The 22644-nt window shown below is 48.6% G+C and overlaps 1 protein-coding gene across 1 annotated transcript in view; it reads right to left on the bottom strand.

The window, feature by feature from the left end:
* The window catches only part of PAPPA2 (pappalysin 2), a 133673-nt gene that overhangs the window by 42369 nt on the left and 68660 nt on the right, over positions 1–22644 (bottom strand). The window contains exons 12-14 of the mRNA XM_082228999.1: positions 11661–11796; positions 10160–10370; positions 2119–2290 (exon numbers count right to left, since the gene is read on the bottom strand). Coding sequence (XP_082085125.1) covers positions 2119–2290; positions 10160–10370; positions 11661–11796 — 519 coding nt within the window. The remainder of the gene's footprint in view (positions 1–2118; positions 2291–10159; positions 10371–11660; positions 11797–22644) is intronic.

Below are 22644 nucleotides of genomic sequence, written 5' to 3'. Positions count from 1 at the left end.
CTTGTTAAAATAGAATCATAACTGAAAGCTGAGATTTTACAAAGCCAGCTCTTCTCCCCACTTGCTGCAATTCTGGTAACCACCAGGAGTCTTCCTGCACCAGGCATTTAATTGGTGGGGGGGGGGAGAGTGAGACCTATGTCAAGAGTGCCAATCCCATTGTGCACTTCTGCCCTAACTTGCCTCACTTGTGATGCTAGCAGTGCCTCCTCCTCAGCAAGGCACAAGAGCAGGAGCCCTCAGGCAGTCTTTTCTGCCAATATGTTTCCTGCTTGAGTGCCAAACATGGAAATGTTAAACGAGGCAGGTTTATTTTGCTGGTGTGTGTGTGTGTGTAAAATTAAAGCAAAAAGGATACTTTGTTTCACCCGAGAACGCAGTGTGTGCAAGAGAGGACCCAGGGCCCAATCCAAATTGCATCTGCCCACACCTGGATTAACTGGAGAGTCATATGATGGAAGAGAGACCGAGCCACCCAGATAGAACCACCTAAGGCATGCATCTTTCCAAGCCACTGACAGGCCTTCATAAATTTTGATCAAGTATCCTTTTTAATTCTTTTCAGACTGGCTTCCTTTCCCAGTGATATCCGGACTGCCCTTTCAGTGGCAGGGACTAATTCAAAAGCCTTTAACAGCCTGAATAGCAACTATTTTGGTCAAAAGGCTATGCTAAAAGACAGGCCACTGGTTGGCTGTATCTGTTACCCAAACCACATGCCATTTTTGCCTCTGGGTTGGAGATTTGGGGGTCAGTGACCCCCGCTTTCAGGGGCTGCATGTATCACCCCAGGGGTCTCTCAGTTGCTGAAACCAACAACAGATTGTAAATAAAATGTTAAGTTTTCCACATATGGGCAGCCACTTTTCCTGATGATGAACGAATGGCACGTGATGGCACAATTCCCAGTTTAGATGCTTGGGACATCCTGTTGAATTTGTGCATCTATCGTTCTTGTGATTTGATCTGAATAAAAATCAGTCAAAGAAGGAGGCAGCATCCATCACCGGTCATTTTCTGCTGGACCATATTAATGATAGTAATACTTAGTATCTATCTAACCCTTTAAAAGTATTTCATATGTGTTATTTCTATAATCTGTTGATAGGTCATTTTATTATCATCACCCCATTAATGCAAATTGGATAGCACCGTGGATAACAGAAAGTAGCTTGCCAAACCTATCTGGCAAGTTCACGAGAGAAGCAAATTATGAACCAGACACTTCCTACCTAGCTCCCAGCAAGGTTTCTTAGCTATTGTACTATAATGGGTCTATTAAACTCCTCAGAAAGCCCACTAGCTGACTCAGTGTTACATCAGAGATCAATTTGGCCTAAAACACGACTAGATTATGTGGCAAAAGAACCATAGTCTGGCACAAAGGAAACTGAAGTTTCTGCATTCAAAGTAAATTCTGCAAATAGTTATCATTTGCAGGAAGTTCTTTTCTTTCCACCCCAATATTTCGGTCTCGCCTTTTTTCTTTTCTTTTCTTTGCCAAACATTAAAATATTTTTGGCAGGGAGCAATGTGGTAACTGGAGAAAAAGAATGGGAAAGTGAGAGAGAACAAGGGTCACTCAAAGGCAGCAATCATAACTGGAGACCATTCGAAAAAGCACATGAAGCTACAATGATAAGCTTCATGCAGGTCTTCAAGCCTATTTTTACAACCATAAAGTCCACACATTTTTGTTTCCTTCATCACATCCACCACCTGTGAAACATTGCCACAAGACCCCTTAGTACTGTACAATGTACCGTATTTTTCGCTCTATAAGACGCACCAGACCTAATTTTTGGAGGAGGAAAACAAGAAAAAAAATATTCTGAATCTCAGAAGCCAGAACAGCAGTGAAAGCAGCAATCCCTCTTGCTGTTCTGGCTTCTGGGATAGCTGCACAGCCTGCATTCGCTCCATAAGACGCACGCACATTTCCCCTTACTTTTTAGGAGGGAAAAAGTGAGTCTTATAGAGCAAAAAACACGGTATCTACCGAGTACACTGGGGAAGATAAATAACTGGTGGGATTGGAGTGGCAAGGCCTCTCTGGAAGCCCCATCTACCCTCTTGCTGAAGCATGCCTGCAATAACATCACAACCCCATGTACCCACCTGTCCTGGGCGCAGCAGCTGCCCATGGCTGGCGTGGAGGACAAAGCCCTTTTCGCAGGTAACAGCACACTCCAAATGCCCCTGGCTGCTGGGACTGCAGTTGACAGCAGCAGCATGATGGATAAATGGCTGCACACAGCTGCCATCCTCTCCACAGGTGTGTTGGGTGCAGCTGCGGAGAGAAAGGGAGGAGAATCAAAATGCACCTTCCTGTATTGCAAGGTGGGACCGCATCCTCCTCTTGGCACTGTGACAAAACAAGCTTGACACAAGGGAACGCAGAGTGTCACCCATACAACCCTAGCATCAACCGTATTTTTAATCTGAATTTCCAGAACCCCCTCGGTGTGGCATCAAAGAAGGAGGAGAAGTGAGAACATGAGGCTTTTTTCCCCTTGGAGCAGCCTGGCAGAATTAACAGATCCAGGATCCTTAACTATGTTGTTCAGTTTTTTGGCAAGAAACAGCTGAAGATTCTGTTACACACAGGGAGGGCTTACTTGAGACAAAAGGTGATCGAGTCTCTGCCTGCCACTGGTAGGAAGTGATAATGGGATAAGGCTGATTCCAGAAGCAGATGTCCAAGATGCTCACAGAAGTTCCTTATCGCAAGTTAGAGAGGGATGTCTTAGGAAACATAGGTGAATATGCCACAGAGCCATCACCACAGAGTAGAAGAAGAGTTTGGATTTGATATCCCGCTTTATCACTACCCTAAGGAGTCTCAAAGCGGCTCACATTCTCCTTTCCCTTCCTCCCCCACAACAAACACTCTGTGAGGTGAGTGGGGCTGAGAGACTTCTGAGAAGTGTGACTAGCCCAGGGTCACCCAGCAGCTGCATGTGGAGGAGCAGGGAATCGAACCTGGTTCACCAGATTACGAGTCCACCGCTCTTAACCACTACACCACACTGGCTCTAGTATTTTAAGTCCATACCATATTTGCATAATAGATGAGTGGTGCCCCAGGTGGAGAGAAGGACATTATCCTGATGGAATGCAAAAGGCTATTGATTAAGTTACTGGCAGATGTGTAGGTTTGGCCAGCCAAGCAGAAGCAAGTTCCACATGATCAAGTCTAATTAATGACAGGATAGAGCTGTGTACTTGTGTCAGCAGCTGGCAAAGGCCTTAGGTCCCAGATTAGGCATCAGGATACAATTAAATTTATGGCCTCCCCTTTCACTGACAGCAGTCAGCCTGCACCAAAATACAGTGGTTCCCCGCAAGACGAATGCCTCGCAAGACAAAAAACCCGCTAGACGAAAGGGTTTTCCGTTTTTCGATGCGCTTCGCAAGACGAATTTCCCTATGGGCTTGCTTCGCAAGACGAAAACGTCTTGCGAGTCTTGCGATTTTTTTCGCTTCCCCCCTTTTTCTAAGCCGCTAAGCCGCTAATAGCCTTTTAGCCGCTAAGCCACTAAGCCTTTAATAGCCGCTAAACCGCTAAACCGCTAATAGCGCTAATCCGCTAATCGGGTTGCTTCGCAAGACGAAAAAACCGCTAGACGAAGAGACTCGCGGAACGGATTATTTTTGTCTTGCGAGGCACCACTGTACATTTTCTCTTTGTGCTTGCAAAGAGCCCACACTCACTGCAGTGTCACCTGTAGAGCAGAGCTAAGAGCCAATAAGTTCTGGAACATGTGCTGAGTGCCAGCTGAACTAAGCACCTCAGTAAACACTAACTTCATTTCAGAATTTAATGAACCGCTGCTCAAGCGCCAATAATGTATGTCTCTCCCAGCTCCCTCAAATTCCACATTTCTTCCTAATGTTTAGTGCAAGTTGTATACAAGTTATATGTGACACAGGGCATTCTTTCAGTGATTTAGTTTTGGCTGGTGGGTTCACAGTGTGTGATTACTCCAACACTTTTTTATATCAAATGTGCTGCTGTTGTGCCCTCCCTCTACCAATACCCCATGCCCTGCTGGCAAGTTATTCCCCGAGGGCGCTGGCCATGAGAGACTATCATTACTGGTATCCTTTAACAATAAATCAATGTGTTTTAAAGAATTTTCATCTGCAAAGCTGATTTCTGAATGGAAAGCAGGAGAACAAATTATTCCCACTGTTGTTTTAGAAAACCTTCATTAATCACAGTTGTCAGGGGGCCAGGCTATGCACCACTGATTCTAAGAAAGAGTCATAACAAATTAGTCCTACAAAATGCTTGTGCTTCAAAATTCAAAAGTAGGCCTTTATTCATTTATTTAGGACAGTTTTATACTGCTCTTCATTAAGAAAAACACCAGGGCAGTTTACAGATAACGTAATCAAATAAATACAAAGATCAGCACATTATAATATATATAATATCCACAGTAGCTAAAACAAACACTACAAGCTTGATATTAAAAACCAGCAAAATGTTTTAATACACACTTAGAACCAGTCAAGGTTGGCTAGGGACTGTCTGGCGAGGGACAAGGGACATTTCATTCCATATGCTGTGTTAGGTTGTGGGTGAACATATCAGACGACACAGCGATTCTTCAAACAGCTCTTGTTTATTCACAGGCCAGGACAGAACTCAACTGAAGGGTTCAGCCAGCCTGCTTATATAGAGCTCCACTAGAACGCAACAGTAACCATTTTCTGTAACTATCCAATCACTGAACATCACTTTCAATCCCTTATTTGCATATATGGACCTGAGTGAAAACTACCTACGGTATCTCCCTGCTGGCCCAGGGTGAGAACTTCAGTACATAACATGCTGGGCTCACGCTGCACAACCAGGAGGGCCTGATCTCAATGAGCGAGCAAATCTATACAGGCAAGTCTACACAGGTAACCTGGTCCTAAGTTGTTATAGGAAAGGACTTAAATTTTGATGGACCAAGCTTGTATTACTTTACGTTAAACCACTTATCATAACTTACTGATTTAAGCCAGAGATGCCAACTTCTAAATACCAGGGGGTCAGGTGGAAGGATGATTCTGTTCTTTCAAATCACGGAATTGTATTTTGCTACATAAATTTACAAGATGGTGGCGTGAAGCCCTTTCTCTAAGTCAGGGGTAGTCAACCTTTTTATACCTTTTTATACCTCTTGATGGTAAAATTTCCTTACCGCCCACCAGTGCTCGATGGAAGAAGAAGTCAGCTAGTGCCGTAGAAGTACCTACTGCCCACCTAGAATCCTGAAACGCCCACTAGTGGGCAGTAGGGACCAGGCTGATATTAACCCCTGCTCTAAGTGATATTGAACATGTACAATATATTCTATGTCACTCACAGTCAGTGTTCAGTCAGTATTCCCTGCAGAAATGGCTATATGAGAGGAACATGATCATGCTGGGGACAAAATACATAATGAAATATAAAAGTATGGAATATGTCACAGCTCAATTGAATTGTTATTTTGGAAGCTTAACTATAGTTTGGAGACAAACCATGGTTTGCAACTGGCCAGAATTGTAACTGCGCTTTGATGTGCATTTGCAAACGGTTGTGTGTGACGCGGCAGCTAAAAAAGCCAATGCAATTCTGGGCTGCATCGATAGGAGTATAGCATCTAGATCAAGGGAAGTAATAGTGCCACTGTATTCTGCTCTGGTCAGACCTCACCTGGAGTACTGTGTCCAGTTCTGGGCACCACAATTCAAGAAGGACACTGACAAACTGGAACGTGTCCAGAGGAGGGCAACCAAAATGGTCAAAGGCCTGGAAACTATGCCTTATGATGAATGGCTAAGGGAGCTGGGCATGTTTAGCCTGGAGAAGAGGAGGTTAAGGGGTGATATGATAGCCATGTTCAAATATATAAAAGGATGTCATATAGAGGAGGGAAAAAGGTTGTTTTCTGCTGCTCCAGAGAAGCGGACACGGAGCAATGGATCCAAACTACAAGAAAGAAGATTCCACCTAAACATTAGGAAGAACTTCCTGACAGTAAGAGCTGTTCGAGAGTGGAATTTGCTGCCAAGGAGTGTGGTGGAGTCTCCTACTTTGGAGGTCTTTAAGCAGAGGCTTGACAACCATATGTCAGGAGTGCTCTGATGGTGTTTCCTGCTTGGCAGGGGGTTGGACTCGATGGCCCTTGTGGTCTCTTCCAACTCTATGATGCTATGATTCTATGATTGTGCAGAGTAGTTTTGAGTGATGACTCAATTAACAATTACCAAAATGGCCACCACAAAGATGAGAGGAAGTAGTGCCTGCTGTACACCTGATAACTGAAAGAACAGGTGTGTGTGTTTTTTTAAAAAAAGTTATTTTTAATACAAATTATTATAAAAGTAAAGAACACTATCTTAGTAGCAGTATTCTTTCTTCTCTGTCACACGGGAAGGAATACAGCTTCTAATATGCTAGTTATGATGTTTGCATAATCTAAAAGTAATTGGTCTTGACTTGCTGTCATGAGGGACAATAGAGAGCACCACCACCCGGGAAACAGAAGAAGAGGAAGTTCTGAAGGAAGGAAGCAGCCAGAGGACCTGCGCAGAATCAGCTTAGCAATGGACAGTCACGATGGAGCCCCCCTGGATCCAAACCATATGTGTAGAAAGAGCATTGCCAAGACTAGTAGTCCAACACTGAAAAGGAACAGACTGTTTTGAAAGGGTTTCCTTTTGGGGGAGGGGGGGAGGCAAGGACAAGTGAAAATGGCAAGAAAAGGGACCGCAAGACAAAATATTTCTTTCCTCCCTACACGCAGACATGTTTATGAAGTGAGAAATGGTTTTAGGGCAGCTGCTAAAAATTCTTTCACTAGCTTAGATTTCCATTTGCTTCTTTTTAATATATATTTTACAAGCACATGTGTTTGTCAAATCGTTGAGCTTCTGGGGACTTCAACAAGGATCAAATGCAATACAGATCTCCCCCTCCCACCCACACTTCCTCAAGACTCCATTACTGCAATGAGCTCTTCGTGAGGCTACGCTTGGGCCTAGCCTGGAGGCTGCAGCTGGACGGTGGATGGGGGACCGACGATTACCAGCACTGAACTCCAGTGCTCAAAAGCATGCACTGGCTGCTCATATGCTACTGGGCCATGTTCAAGGTCTTGTATTAACTTACAAGGAGCCAGTGTGGTGTAGTGGTTAAGAGCGGTAGACTCGTAATCTGGGGAACCGGGTTCGCTTCCCCATTCCTCCACATGCAGCTGCTGGGTGACCTTGGGCTAGTCCCACATCTCTGAAGTCTCTCAGCCCCACTCACCTCACAGTGTGTTTGTTGTGGGGGAGGAAGGGAAAGGAGATTGTTAATAATAATAATAATAATTTATTATTTATACCCCGCCCATCTGGCTAAGTTTCTCCAGCCACTCTGGGCTCTTGTTAGCTGCTTTGAGACTCCTTCGGGTAGTGATAAAGCGGGATATCAAATCCAAACACTTCTTCTTAACTAACCCCTTCTCTCGCTGACTAATCCCTGATGTATTCAGGGGAGTCACTGTTGGTTCCATGGCTCAGATGCCCAGCTTGTATCCACCAGGACCCATGCATTTAGGCTCAGCAAGAGAGGGGAGAATTGCATCTGGCAACCGGAAAAGCTTGCGCTGACAGACCAATGGCCCTAGCACTACACTGACTTCCTCTCCAGGTGTGGGGCAGGAGAAGGATGTGGCTCCCTGCCAAAAGCAGGGTTTGAGGGCACTGCTAATCAGCTGAGCTTGCAAAGTCCTGTGCCTTTGCCTACATGGTTTAATTTCAAGGCCAAGGAAGTGGGGTTTGAAGGTGCTGCCAGAAAGTGGCACTTGCAGTGCCCTGTACCTTTGCCTGTGCCATTTGGCTTCAAGCACAGGTGGTACTGTGGTCTAAACCACTGAGCCTCTTGGGCTTGCCAATTGGAAAGTCGGTGGTTTGAATCCCCACGACGGGGTGAGCTCCCGTAGCTCGGTCCCTGCTCCTGCCAACCTAGCAGTTCGAAAGCACACCAGTGTGAGTAGATAAATAGGTACTGCTGTGGCGGGAAGCTAGACGGCGTTTCCGTGCGCTCTGGCACTTGTCATGGTGACACGTTGCGCCAGAAGTGGTTCAGTCATGCTGGCCATGTGACCTGGATGTTTGTCTGTGGATAAACACCGGCTCCCTTGGCCTCAAAAGTGAAATGAGCACTGCACCCCATAGTTACCTTTGACTGGACTTTACCGTCCAGGGGTCCTTTACCTTTACCTAGATCTCAGGGTAAAGAGAGGTAAAGGGACCCCTGACCATTAGGTCCAGTCATGACTGACTCTAGGGTTGCAGTGCTCGTCTCGCTTTATTGGCCGAGGGAGCCGGAGTACAGCTTCCAGTTCATGTGGCCAGCATGACTAAGCCGCTTCTGGTGAACCAGAGCAGCGCACGGAAATGCCGTTTACCTTCCCGCCAGAGCGGTGCCTATTTATCTACTTGCACTTTGACGTGCTTTCGAACTGCTAGGTTGGCAGGAGCAGGGACCGAGCAACGGGAGCTCACCCCGTCGCAGGGATTCGAACTGCTGACCTTCTGATCGGCAAGCCCTAGGCTCTGTGGTTTAACCCACAGCGCCACCCGCATCCCTTGATCTCAGGGTGCTTCACAACATAAAATCACAATATAAAAAACAGAAAATACAGAATAAAAAGAAAAACAAAGCAAACCCCTATTTCACAATACATTTCAAAAGGGCAGAGGATGTCAAGCAGTCAAAGGCCTGGTTAAAGAGGAATGTTTTTGCCTAAAGGTGCCAGCCAAACCTTCTTGAGGAGAGCATTCTACAAATGTACTGCACACTTTCTTTTACCATACCTGCTCTGATTATATGTGTCTGGAATTTTGAATACCCCATTAACACTGGGGTTCTTTTATATGGGACATATATATGTTGTGGCAGTGACAAAGAGGTTTTCTTTCAAGTAAGTGCTGGTCTCCACAGCTTCACTTTAAAAAAAAAAAAGCTTTTAAACTCCCACTGAGCATGTCCAAGCACTGGACACTCCCAAAGTGGCTCTATAGTTCCCCTTGTTTACATTTTTGGTTTACTTACAGCATCTTTGGCATGTGCCTGAAATACATAATGACCAAAGAGTCTCCAAATTCTGTTTTGCAAGCTAAGTGAGTTCTTTTATACAAATTTTAAAGTGCAAGCTGCAGCCCTCCATGAGCGCCCGCTGTTCTCTGAGTGAAACTGAACCTAGTTGGGCTTCATGGAATTTCCCATGTATCAGGGAAGAGGGGACACAAAGGCTATTTATTTTTCATTCCAAGCATCTGTTCCCACTTCTGCTTTGGGAGCATGGGCTTCTAATCCCCCATTCCAGAGTGACTTCCTCTGCAACAAGCTTTACAAAAAGGGTTGTGTGGTACAAAGAAGCCATGAATGGGTAAAGGGGAATAAGCACTGACCAAGACTGCATGCAGTGAAAATAAATCCTCTTTACTCCAGTCGCAGAGCAGCCTGCAGCTGAACCACAATCCATGTGATCTTGCCCCAAATGGATGTGATCTTGCCCAAAAATAGCACCAATGGCAGCGCTGCTTCTCTGCCATTGGCAGAGGGGGTGGGGCAGGTGGGGCACCTGTGGAAGTGCCACCCGAGGGGTTTCTGCAGTTCCCTCCCTCATCGTTATATGGTGCAGTTTTCCTGTTGTCTTCTGTAACCAGCACGAACTCTAAAGCTCTTGGTGGCCTGATTGCACCATGCTTTTCTTCTATTGTATTCCAATATGCTCCTGGTGGTTCCCCCCACACCTTTATCAACTCAAGTTGCCCCAAAGTCTTCTGCTCTCTTAAAAAAACACTCTGCTGTTGTCTCTTATGCCTTCTTAGTACTTCTCCCTCACCTCTGACTTAATCCCTCAGCCCCTTCTTACACACTTACCTTGGATTTGCCCACAGGACAAAGCAGCTCCTGGTGGTTATTCTCCACTTTCTTAGCAAGGGAATAAAATAGCAGACTTAACAGTGCAATCCTAACCATGTCTACTTGGAAGAAAGTCTTACTGAATTCAGAGGGGCTTGCTTCTTGCCAATCCAAGGCAAGGAGCGTCAGGATTACAGCCTTAAGCAACTGTCTCTTTGCAGGGGTTTGACGTGACAATACCAAATCCTGAAGAGTTACCTGAGTCTCTGGCGGCCATGCCCCTCGTGCTCTGGGAGGCAGTTGCTCGGGTTGGGAGGGTCTGGTGGCGAACGTGTCCGCAAGGCCACTGCAGAGATGCCCACGGAGAGGGAGGAGAAGTTGAGCAGGGCGGATGTGATTTGGCGGAAGGAAACGTTGTCACTTAAGTTGATGACCAGTGGATTCTGCTGGCACGACAGCTCGTACGTTGCTAAAGGTGATTAAGGAACAAAGTAACTTTGGGTCCCTGTGAAGTCCCTCTAAATTAGAGAAGATAAGCCCTCTGGGTCTCTCCTCCGACTGGATTGAGATTTGTCTCTATTTCCCAGGAAAAAAAAGTGAAACCTGGAAACACCTCACAGCCAAGCCAAGGGCTCAGAGTGATGCCACATACACCCTGCCATTCTCCTTGGCCAACTTCCACTGCCTCACAGTGGCCAAACACTTGCCCCTTCCCCTTCCCTTCATTCAATGGTGAAGGGAACAGTGATAAAAGCACAGGAGGAGGAAAGAGAAGGAAGCAGCATGCAGAGAGGTCCGTAAAGAAATCCAGCACAGTACCAATCTTTCTCCACAACATGTAGCTGCAAGGGAGTTCAGTATGTTTTGTGTCACACATGGGCAACAGTAAGGCCCAAAGGCCATGCCAGCGCCCCACAAGAAACCAGTATGTGATTTTAGAAAACACACCAGCATCTTCTGCTATGAAACAGGGCTTGGGCAGCAGAGCTTCACAGCTTCCTCAGTCGACACGCAACTGTGGGAAGAGTTCCAAGGCAAGTAGGAAGTCTGAAAACCACTGTTCTGAAGGAATGCAATGCCCTGTCAACAAAGTAGCAAGTAATATAGCGCATTTGTGAAAACCCTTCTTCTCTATGAAGCAATTTATACAGGCAGGGGCACAGTGAGGGCTATGCTGTTTCAGACTACAGGTAGGGCTCCAATGTTTCAATGCTCCCCTCCCTACACACATTTTTTAAAACTCCATAACTCTACAAAGCTATCAAGAAAAGCGTTCTAGGCTAAACTCTTCCCAGGCAAGCTAGTTCTTTATGTGCGAGGGGTCTCGGTGGGAAGCAGCCAGACGTTCAAGCCACCACAGGTGGTCTGAAAGGAGCCAGCACAGCAACAGACACATCTGACTCATGGTTTTGCTTTCCACTGAATTGTACACACATATTTCTTTCTTCCCAGCTCCATTGTGGGGTCTCTGGTCAAACAGGTTTTGCAGGTCTTATAAAAAACACTTTAAAAACTATTTAACAGAGGCAAAAACAGAATTAACGTATACATCATAAGCAATGATTCTGCTGCCAAACCGCCTATAGCTCCCAGGGAGCGAGGGGAGGGTGGAAAGAAACAACACTCCTGTCTGTCTGAAGTCCACTAAAATAACCTTGCTCTTTACAAGAAGGAAATGGTAAAAACGGCAAATAAATGTTAGAACCTAGTGACATACAAGAACCTGGATAAAAACCAAACTCACTGATTGCACACTCACCAAGGAAGTGGCTGTGCCCACTGATGTCACCCAGCTGAACTGTCACAGTAGACTTAGGCTGGTCATCCATGGTAGTGCCATCGGACACCAGGAAAACAAAGAGTGAAGTAGCTATGCTGGGTCTGTTGAAGCACACCTGGGCTCCAGGATACCGCAAAGGAGGAGTGCATTATGGAGTGAGGGGGAAAAACAGGTACGTTACATAGATAGGTAAACAAGCAGAAACCCTCCCCTACTGTATTCCTCACCCCAGTTGGCACTGGCCAGCAACCCTGAAGTTCTTCTTTGTTCCACTTGGCTCATTTGCTCTCTGGGTTGTCTTCTGAAAGATCCCTTAAGCAGGGCTGGTACTCTTCCATGGGGAACTTGGCACATACTCTGCTACTACATGGCAACCCCCGCTCTTCCTCAAGAAAGCCCAACTAATAAAGGACCACATACAGTACAGTGATATGTAATCAATTAGATTTTAATCGATGCATCGTTTCAGGCAACTGATACTTATTACAGGGCAACACTTCCTGTATTGGTAAATGGACAAGCCCAGCTGGTCACAGATCATTCTAAGAATCCCCTAAATTTTAAACATCAACAAGCTGTAGTGTCTTCATCTGATGCTCACAAAGCTGTTTGCCAAAATCCATCTTTTCCATTTCAACTCTGCAGCAGTATCAGTGAACACTTCAGGGTTATCAAGACCCCCATCTCTGAACCAAAGAGGAAAGGAAATGGACCTCGTGTCCACAGAATCACCTTCACCTTTGGGCAGGGGGAACTGAATCCCTATTTTATCTCATGCAGGTGGTTGAGCCCCCGTGCTCTTCTTGCCATCTCTTGGTCATTTTTTTAAAGAAATGCACAATTGTTGTTGTTGTTGTTGCTTCTGTTGTTGTTGTTTAGCTCAACAACAAATTCCCCAATCCATAAATTCTGCCGGTTCTCAGTAAACAAGGTAACTAGGGCATTCACACCAGTTAGTGTAACTTAGCTATTCTCTTAATAAATTTATCCGACTGCTTTATTAGATTTTAAGCATAAACATCATCAACAGAACTGGTAGCAGTTATTTGATACTTCGCTACACAATGGTAACAATTCTGTATTCACTGCGGAATAGTCCAGTGGTAGAACAGGAAATGATCTATTGACTTACTGCAAAACAGAGGTCAGAAGAAGAGACATGGAAACTTTGAGAAGTTCTGTTCCATGAGCCTTGCCAGGTCCTGCCTGATTCACCCCTTCCATCCTTAGGGCACTTACTGCCTTCACTTGTTTCAACTTACTGTCCCAACAGAGAAAAATGGTACAAATCTGCGGAACACTTCCTCCCTACGAGGCCACAATGACCAACCATTCTGAATAATTTGGGGGTCTCCGGAACCTCAACTATATCCAAGCTCTAGCATTCGTGAGGGTTCAGTAGGAACCCTTGTGAAGGTCCAGCCATGAACCCTAGTCGGAACCTGCCAAGATCCCATAAGAGGTTGCTCAAATGAGTAGGTTCACGGCACTCTAATCTTCCTCAGATGCAACAGCAAACCATAGTTTTGTCAAATTAAGAAATAATTAATTATTATGCTGTTTATGTCAGAGGGAGAGGGAGAATGCAAGCACATTCCTGATCCTGTAAATCAGCCTTTCCCAACCTTGGGTTTCCAGATGTTGTTGAACTACCACACCCATCATCCACAGCCAACAGGAGAAGCAGTCAGGGATGGTGGAAGTGGTAGTCCAATAACATCTGGGAACCCAGGGTTGAGAGAGGCTGCCTGTTGTCTAAATGCAGCCCGCCTCTGTCTTCTCTACCGAATCTACTTCCCGCACTTCTCAAAATTCAGCATCACAGCCCAAAGCCATTTTCTTTTAGATTTACCTAGGCATTTAAATAGATTTTACTGATTCACAGCACAGTCCTATCCACATGCCCAATGAATGTTCTACAGTGGTGCCCCGCAAGACGAATGCCTCGCAAGACGGAAAACTCGCTAGACGAAAGAGTTTTCCGTTTTGGAGGTGCTTCGCAAAACGAATCTCCTATGGGCTTGCTTCGCAAGACGACAATGTCTTGCGAGTTCCTGCTGGTGTTTTTTTCCTCCCCCCCCTTTTCTAAGCCGCTAAGCCGCTTATCAGCTGATCCGATCAGCAGATAAGCCACTAATAGCGCTAATAGCGCTAAGCCGCATAAGCGGCTTAGCGCTATTAGCCTCTAAAAGCTAATCCTTCAATGGGCTTGCTTCGCAAGATGAAAAAAACCGCTAGACGAAGAGAATCACAGAACGGATTATTTTCGTCTTGCGAGGCACCACTGTACTGGCTTCAACACAGACTAAGTTGCAAGCCCTGCTGAGTTCAACAGAACGTACTTCCAGTTAAATATCTGCAGGGTTCTGCTGTTAACGGAACAAGTTTTAATCCATTTAATCCATATCTGCTGTTTTCTTGTTTCAGTTTGCATTTGTTTTATGTTGCAGCACCCTGAAATCTAATATGACGGAAGGGTGATATAAAGTGTTTTAACATAAAATAAAGGGAGGTGAGGCGAGGGGGAGAAACAGACATTTTTATTGCTTGGCCATAAATTTATGGATGGAAAATAATAAAGTATGCAAGCAGTGCCAAAAGTGAGAGTTTTTAATATAAACATCCATGGATGAAGGGAACCGACCATGAAATGTAATAAAACTAGAACGTGCTTTAATCTCTAGTGAAGAGTGGAACGCAAACCTCCCGCAAGTTCTGCAGAAAGGGAGCATTCTCCTTTGTTACTGCCCCCAAGGAGCGAATGCCGGGAAGCTGCTCCATCACGTTCTCTGCTGAGACGAGCAGGAGAGATTGGGGTGCGGGTGGGCAGGTCATGACATAAGGAAAGAGAAACAAGCAAAGAGGCAAGATGTGTTGACAGTCAGCAGCTTTGACTATTGGGGCCTCATTTGAATATTTTTAAATATTTTGGTGGCATAATTATAATGCTGGCTTTTTTGCTTTTAATACCATTATGATATAGTTTTGCTGCTTTGTAAGGGTTTTTTAAAAAGTTTATTTTATTGTATGCTGTGGTTGCAAATTGCTTTAGGAAGGCTTGTCATGCAAAGCAGTACACAAATGTATTAAATAAATTAGGAAAAAATAAACAGATATCACTCTTTTTAATGGTTTGGACACATTTACAGAAGGTTGGATTTATTAATGGCCATTAGATTTGACAGCTGACTAGAAAGACAGCTTGCCTATCTGTACCAAATGTGCTTCCCATGGTCATATATTTGGGTACTGCACTGTGAAGTCCATAAAACTCAGGTGTAAATACGTGCAAATAAACCACATTTCTTAAGGACACTACAGTCTCTGCCATGCCTCATTCCAAGGGAACACAAATGCTGCTTGGGTGCCAGACCTCTGGAATCTTCCTACTGCTCAGCAGAGACTGGGGTGTCTGGTGACAGCACCTTCCCATCTCCAAAACTTTTTAGAGCTCCTCACTTTGTGTAGAGGGAGAGCTAATCTCACTTGCATGTGGCCTAGGGGAGAGGGGAGACTGCCTTCCCACCCAGTGCCTTCTGCCTAAATGTAAAAAGGCCCACAAGGTGGCTTCCCAAGAAATAAAGAAAACAATAAAAACTGAAACCAAGGGAAAACAGCAGTGCCTGGTGAGGTCAATAATGAAGGCACCTGAAGAACATGTCTAGGTAGGGCATTCTACAGTAGGGGAATCAGATGCTTCACTGGTTGTCTTAACCACGTGGGCAAGTTCTTACTGGAAAAGCTGGCCCTCCCAAGATCCTGATCTCAGACTCTTATAGGTCAAAAAATTGTGCCTGACCATGAAGCGAGAAGATCTTTTGTGACTGTTACAATATGTTCACCACAGTGAAGCCCAGTGAATGACCTGGTTACCATGTTCTGAATCAGCTGAAGTTTCTGAATGGATTTTATAACCAGAATGTTACTAGAGAATGGATAACTGTGACATGATTGTGTTTATGCAGAGAAGGTCCCAGTCGGTGGGCTACTGAGAAGACGCTAGATGTTATTTAGCAAAGATAGGTGTGTGCCAAGGCTTCAGGATGTCAACACCACGCGGCAACAACTGAAACTCATATGAGAAAAAAGAACAGGTCTAGAACATCCTGTACTTTATCCAAAGTTACATCCAAGTTGGAGCAGATTTGAGTGGTTTTATCCCTGGAGCTCTCACTGCATGGCATTTGTGCAGACACAACTGTAGTGGTGAAGTAAGCTTTCTTTGTCAATACAAGACTAGGCCCCAAAGCAGACTCGAGTATGAATTTGACAGACTCATCCTGGTTCTTTCCCCACTGGCGTTCCAGCCACTGTCCCTGTTCTGTCCATCATGCCACAGAGAACATAACTGTGGGAAAGAGTGCCTAGAGATAACTTTGTTTACCACATGGGTCATCAGTCAGAACTTTGGCAAACTTCTAGCCAAGCCAGCAGGAAAATCCCCTAGGGCTATCTGGAAATTTCAAGCTTCCTCAGCTACATGGCAAGCCACATGAGAGAGGTTCTTGCTTCAAACACCACAGGGCCTGATACCAGTGTGTGAAAAGTGGGATCTGAAGGCACTAAGTCTAACCTCCAAGATTCACTTCTGGGAACTGGGAGCTGCAGAAAGGAAAATCTCAAGTAAATCTGGAAGGTCCTGCTCAGACCAAACATCTGTAGGATTTTTGAGTTTCTGTGAGACTGGCAAAATGTGCAGAGCACTAGAATAAAACCTTGTGAGGGTTCAGCAAATCCCTACTGTCAGAGCTGCTACAGGTCCCAGCTCACATAGGACCACGCCACACAGCGTCCACTTTAAAAGAGTCTTTATTGAGTTACAGGTTTCATTTCCGAACTGCAGCGTGCAGCTCTACACCTTCTGCTCTAGGTCGGCGAAGACCCGTCTGAGTCCCCGCCTCTTGCACACCAGCTTAATACCCTAGCCTTGCTCCACCTCCTTCGCCTCTCCCTACGTCTCTGGGTCCTTCTGCCCCCCTGGGCCTCCTCCCTTCTACTCTCCTCTGACGCTGACCCCCCTGATCCTTCTGCCTCCTTGCGGCGGGCTTTAGGACCTGGCTCACTCTCCGGGCTGCTTACTGCTCCAGCTTCCGCTGCATTTGAACTTGGCGCGCGCGCCCAACTCTCTACTTTCCTCTTAACCGTTGCCTCGCTCTCTGAGGAGGGCGTGACCACCCCTGACTCGTGCCCTCCCTCCTGCTGACAGCCTCCGGAACCCGATGCCTGGCTACCTTCCTCCCTGCTGCTCTCAGTCTTGAGCGTGGGTCCCGACTTCCAGCTGCTGCCGCCCTCAGTTATGAGCGTGGGTCCCGACTTCCAGCTGCTGCTCTCTGAATCTCCTCTGTTCCCTTCCTCCTGGGGTGTCCCCCCGGATCCCCCCCTTGCTCTGCTCACTGGGGCTCCCTTTTGGGAGTCCTCTGACTCACTGCTTAGGCTTGGAGATCTCGGGTCGTCATCATCACTCATTCTCCCTTCGGCTTCCTCCCCCTCGCTCTCTGTTTCCACCCTTCTCTGCGTCTCTGCTTCTGAACCCCTGACATCCATCCCCCCCTCGAAGCCCCCCCTTCCCCCCTCCCCGCTGTCAGGTGTGGGTGCTGGGCGCTCCATCATCATGGGAGGGAATGCTGGATACAGGTCGCTCCCCGTGGGTGGCCGCCAACTGAAGACCTCCGAGTCTTCCCCCTCGCGGTCGTCGACGTTGACTTGTTGCTCTTCCATCTCTGTACCGCCGTGCTCGAACCCGAGGTCCTCCCCGAACACGTCCATGTCAGTCTCTGCGTCGGTCGCTCGACCTGGCATCTCCAGCCACTTCCTGCGCCATCGCTCCTCTGGTCGATCGTCCCACCAATACGAGTTGCCTGATGCCGAACCTGCCGGTGAACCTTCTGGGGAACGGGTGCTCCGTGCGGGTTCCCCTTCTGAGTCGAATCCATGGAACGTGCTGGAAGAAAGTGTGGGTGTGAACAACCAGTCGTCGAAGAAGCTCGCTGGCATGGGTTTGTGTGGGAAGAGGGCATGAAACTCGTCCTTGAGCAGGGGTTCCTCCAAAGCGTAGTCTGGTACCCAGCTATTGGCGCTGGCCCGGGTGCCCTCTCTGGCTAAGAGGTATTCGACTCCCTCTTCCCCCCATCTGGAGTCCAAAATCTCCGTGACCTCGTTGATGTGGTCCTGGTGCTTCACCTCCCGCGTCTCCGTCCGTTCCCGGAGCGGACTTGGCGCCGTCCCTGGCTCCTGGAACCTGTGAGGTGCCTTGTAGGGAGTGAGCACCGACCTGTGGAACACCGGATGCATTCTGGAACCCTCCGGCAGCGCCAGTCGGAAGGCTACCGGGTTGATCTGCGCTTCGACTTGGTACGGACCGATCTGCTTGTGCCCCAACTTCTTCTTGGCAAGCGACCTGGTCGGCACTGCGTGGGCTGCCAACCAGACCCAGTCTCCCACTTGGATCACTTCGCCAACCCGCCTGTGCTTGTCAGCTTGCACCTTGTAGGCGTGCTTAGCTAGCTCCAGCTGCCGTCTGAGTTGATCGTGGACCGCCTGCAGCTCTGACGCGAACGCGTCCGCCGTCTGTGGTTCTCCTTCCCCCACTCTCTCCAGTCCCGGGAAGGTTCTGGGATTCCTCCCATTGTTGGCAAAGAACGGCGTCACTCCTGTGGACACGTGCTTCGTGTTGTTGTAAGCGAACTCGGCTAGCGGCAGGTAATCCACCCACGTCGCAGGCTGTTGATTGGCATAGCATCTCAGGTACTGCTGCATGATGGCATTGACCCTCTCTGCTTGCCCGTTGGTCTGCGGGTGTCTTGCTGATGCCAGATTGACCTTGACATTTAGAAAACCCATCAGCTTCTGCCAGAAAGACGAGATGAACTGGCGTCCGCGGTCGGACAGGATAGACCGTGGCAGGCCATGCACTTTGAACACGTGATCTATGAACAGTTTGGCGGTTTGTTCCGCCGTGGCCACCTTCGCACACGGAATGAAATGTGCCATCTTGGTGAACAAGTCCACCACCACTAGCACAGCTGTCTTGCCTCTCGAGTTGGGTAAATCCGTCACAAAGTCCAGGGCCACCCTCTCCCACGGTTCAAACGGTGTTTGCAGCGGTTCTAACAGTCCCGCCGGTGGTCTGTGTACCGGCTTGGCCCTCTGGCAGGTGTCGCACCTCGCGACGTAGTCCGCGACCTCTCCTCTCAGCCTGGGCCACCAGAAGTCTCTCGCGACTAATTCCATCGTTTTCTCTGTGCCAAAGTGACCGGCCGTGGGTGCGTCGTGCAACTGTTGCAGTACCTTGGCGCGAAGGTCGTCTCCTGGTACATAGACAGCCCCTTTGCGTAGGAGCAAGCCGTCCCGCACCTGGAACTCGTCCGTGGTAGCCGTGCCTCTGAGCAGTTCCGCCATCTTGTCTTGCGCGAATGAGTCGTCCCGCAATGCACGTCGCACCGCATCCAGGTCTACTGTAGCTGAGGCACACGCCCACGCCGTCGGTGCGAAGATGTGCATGGCCGCCGCTGGCGTCACCTCTTCTAGGTATTGCGGTTTTCGGGACAGTGCATCCGCCATGATGTTGGTGTCGCCTGGGACGTACTCTATTCGGAAATTGAAGTCAGCAAAGAACTCCGCCCAACGTATCTGCCTCTGGTTCAGGAACTGAGCCGTGCGCCAGTGCTCCAGATTCTTGTGGTCCGTGCAGACCTGCACCGTGTGCTTGGCGCCGATTAGGAAGTGCCTCCACGCCTTGAAAGCTGCATGAATGGCCAGCAACTCCCTGTCCCAGATGGTGTAGTTCTGCTCCGACTTGCTGAGCTTTCTGGAGTAGAACGCTCCCGGCCGCCACACCCCCTGCGGGTCTCGCTGCAGCAGGACAGCTCCCACGGCTCTGTCTGACGCGTCTGTCTCTACCCTCAACGGTTTACTGGGGTCGATATGCAGCAGTTGCTTCTCCGATGCGAAGAGATGCTTGAGCGCTTGAAAGGACTGTTCCGCCTGCTCCGTCCAGATGAATTTCTTTTTTTTGGAGCTGAGCGTGTCCGTAATTGCTGCCGTCTGCATCGCGAACCCCTTGATAAACTTGCGATAGAAGTTGGCGAAGCCGACAAACCGCTGGACCTCCTTCCGGTTGCGCGGGCTTTTCCAATCCAATACCGCACGAACCTTGGTGCTGTCCATGGCTATCCCCTTGTCCGACAACTTGTATCCCAGGAAATCCACCTCCGTCGTGTCGAACTGGCACTTCTCCAGCTTGGCGTACAGTCTATGTTGTTGCAACCTGCTGAGCACCTCCCTCACGTCTCGGTCGTGAGCTTGCTGCGAGTCAGAGAAAATCAGGATGTCATCCAGGAAGCAGACGCATGTCTTGTAGAGGAGTCCCTCCAACACGTGATGCATAAAAGCTTGAAAACAGTGAGAGCCATTTTGTAATCCAAAGGGCATAACTCTGTATTCGTAGGTGCCCAGCGGTGTGAACATGGCCGTCTTCCACTCATCGCCCTCCCGCATGCGGATGAGATTGTACGCCCCTCGCAGGTCCAACTTGGTGAACACGCGTCCCTTGCGCACCGTCGCGAGGAGGTCGTCAATCCTGGGCATGGGGTAATCAGACGGTTTGGTCATCTGGTTCAAAAGGCGGTAGTCCACAACTAGTCTTTTTTGGGGCGTGTCTTTCTTTTTCACGAAGAAAACGGGACTGCCCCCCACTGCCTTGGACTCTCTGATGAAGCCACGCTCCAGATTATGCTCGATGAACTGTTTGAGTTCCTGCATTTCATCTTCAGACATGGAGTATAGCCGCCCCTTCGGCAGCGTCGCCCCCGGTAGGAGGTCAATCTTGCAGTCATATGGCCGGTGAGGGGGTAGCTTGTCCGCCTCCTTCTCGCAGAAGACCTCCAAAAAGCTCGCGTATTTGTGGGGGACCGCTTGCAACGTTCCCAACTGCAGTTGTGATTCCTCCTCCTCTCCCTCCCGTCGGGGCAGGATGCAGTGTTCTGCGCAATAAGAGGAGCCGAAGATCAGTTGTCTCTGGTACCAAGCCAGTGTCGGACTGTGCCTGTCCAGCCAACTCATGCCCAACACAATGGGCGTGTCCGACAGTTGGGTGACATTAAAACTGATGACTTCCCTGTGGTTGCCAAGGCGCATCACCATCGGTGGCGTCTGCTTCACCACCTGCCCCCCTAGCAACTCTCTGCCATCCACTGTGACGACTTGCAGGGGCAGAGTGGCAGGCAATAGCTGTATAGCGTGCTGCTCCACAAAGCTCTGCGCTATAAAGTCTGCGTTGCTTCCAGAATCCACAGAAAGCGGCACTTCGATAGTGACGCCGTTGGGTAGCTGGAGAGATGCTGTGAGCTGCACTACTGGTTTGGGTGGGAGGGGATCCGTGGGTTGCAAGATTGCTGGGGACTGCTTCACAGATGCGTCTGGCTGGGCCCCAGTGCCTCCGTCTCCAGCCAGACATCGTCGTTTCCCTGCTGTGGTTCTCCTTGCTGCGTTGCTGCAGTCACCATTGCTGAGGCTGCAGTGTGCTTGTGGAGCCTCCGGGGACACTCCTTCGCCAAATGGCCTGGATCCTCGCAGATGTAACACTTCCTGTTCCCTCTAGGAGGCTTCGCTTTCACTGCTGCCGGTGCTAGGGCTCTGGCTGCTGACTGAGCCCTTGCACCTCCAACCTCCATCGGTTCCCCTCCCCCTCCTGGCGGAGGTGTGGATTGCGCACGCGCTGCTTCCCTCGGAACGAAAGAGAAACTTCTCGCTGCTTCGCGCCCTCCACGTCCTTCATCTCTGCACCATGGACGTTCTTCCAGCCTCACCCCCACAGTCAGCGCCCTTTGGACCACCTCCTGCGTGCTTCGGGGCCTCTCCCCCCTTGCAATTTCATCCTTAACCGCTGAACTTAGACCCTCCCAGAAGAGGTCTCTGACAGGGGGCGAATCCCGATCCCATTCTAAAGCACTGACCAGCGCAAAAAATCGGGCGTGATACTGCCGGACGCTCGCCCTCCCTTGTTTTAGTCCATGAATCTCCCGTCTGGCAAGATCCACATCAATAGTAGACAAAAAACACGCATCCATCGCTTTGATAAAGGCATCTGCATTCTGAAGCGCCGGATCTTTATCCCTCCACAAATTGCGCAGCCAGGCTTTGGCATCCCCATGCAAATGGGACAATATGAACCCCACCTTCTCTTCCTCATCTCTAAAGTCTTTTGCCAGCAGTTGCAGTGCGCACATTACGTCTGCTCTAAAATTAGGGTACTGTTGCAAAGTCCCATCGAAGTGAGCCACAAGCCCTCCTGCTCTCCGTGCCAATCCCACGCCCTCCGGTCTGGGTCCCGGTTGCCCTTGCTTAACAAGCATTTCAAACCTGGCGTGTAGGTCTCTGTAGGCGGCTGTAGTCTCCTCCTCCCGTTTCTTGGAAGCCAATACCTCTGAGGACAACTGGGTCACTGCCTCTTGCAGCGCGGAGATCCTCTGTTCTTCCGTCATCTTGCTAACCTTTGTGAGCTCGCTTACAGACACCCCTCTTCCTCCCCTAGCGGCTTCTGCTCCCGCTGCGAGGTTTCAGGTTTCTGAAGCTTTGCTGAGACGGGTCTTACTGTCAGAGCTGCTACAGGTCCCAGCTCACATAGGACCACGCCACACAGCGTCCACTTTAAAAGAGTCTTTATTGAGTTACAGGTTTCATTTCCGAACTGCAGCGTGCAGCTCTACACCTTCTGCTCTAGGTCGGCGAAGACCCGTCTGAGTCCCCGCCTCTTGCACACCAGCTTAATACCCTAGCCTTGCTCCACCTCCTTCGCCTCTCCCTACGTCTCTGGGTCCTTCTGCCCCCCTGGGCCTCCTCCCTTCTACTCTCCTCTGACGCTGACCCCCCTGATCCTTCTGCCTCCTTGCGGCGGGCTTTAGGACCTGGCTCACTCTCCGGGCTGCTTACTGCTCCAGCTTCCGCTGCATTTGAACTTGGCGCG

The sequence above is a fragment of the Podarcis vaucheri genome (assembly GCF_965113315.1).
Source record: "Podarcis vaucheri genome assembly, chromosome: 6".
Taxonomy (NCBI): domain Eukaryota; kingdom Metazoa; phylum Chordata; class Lepidosauria; order Squamata; family Lacertidae; genus Podarcis; species Podarcis vaucheri.
This window is presented reverse-complemented; position numbering and strand designations above follow the sequence as displayed.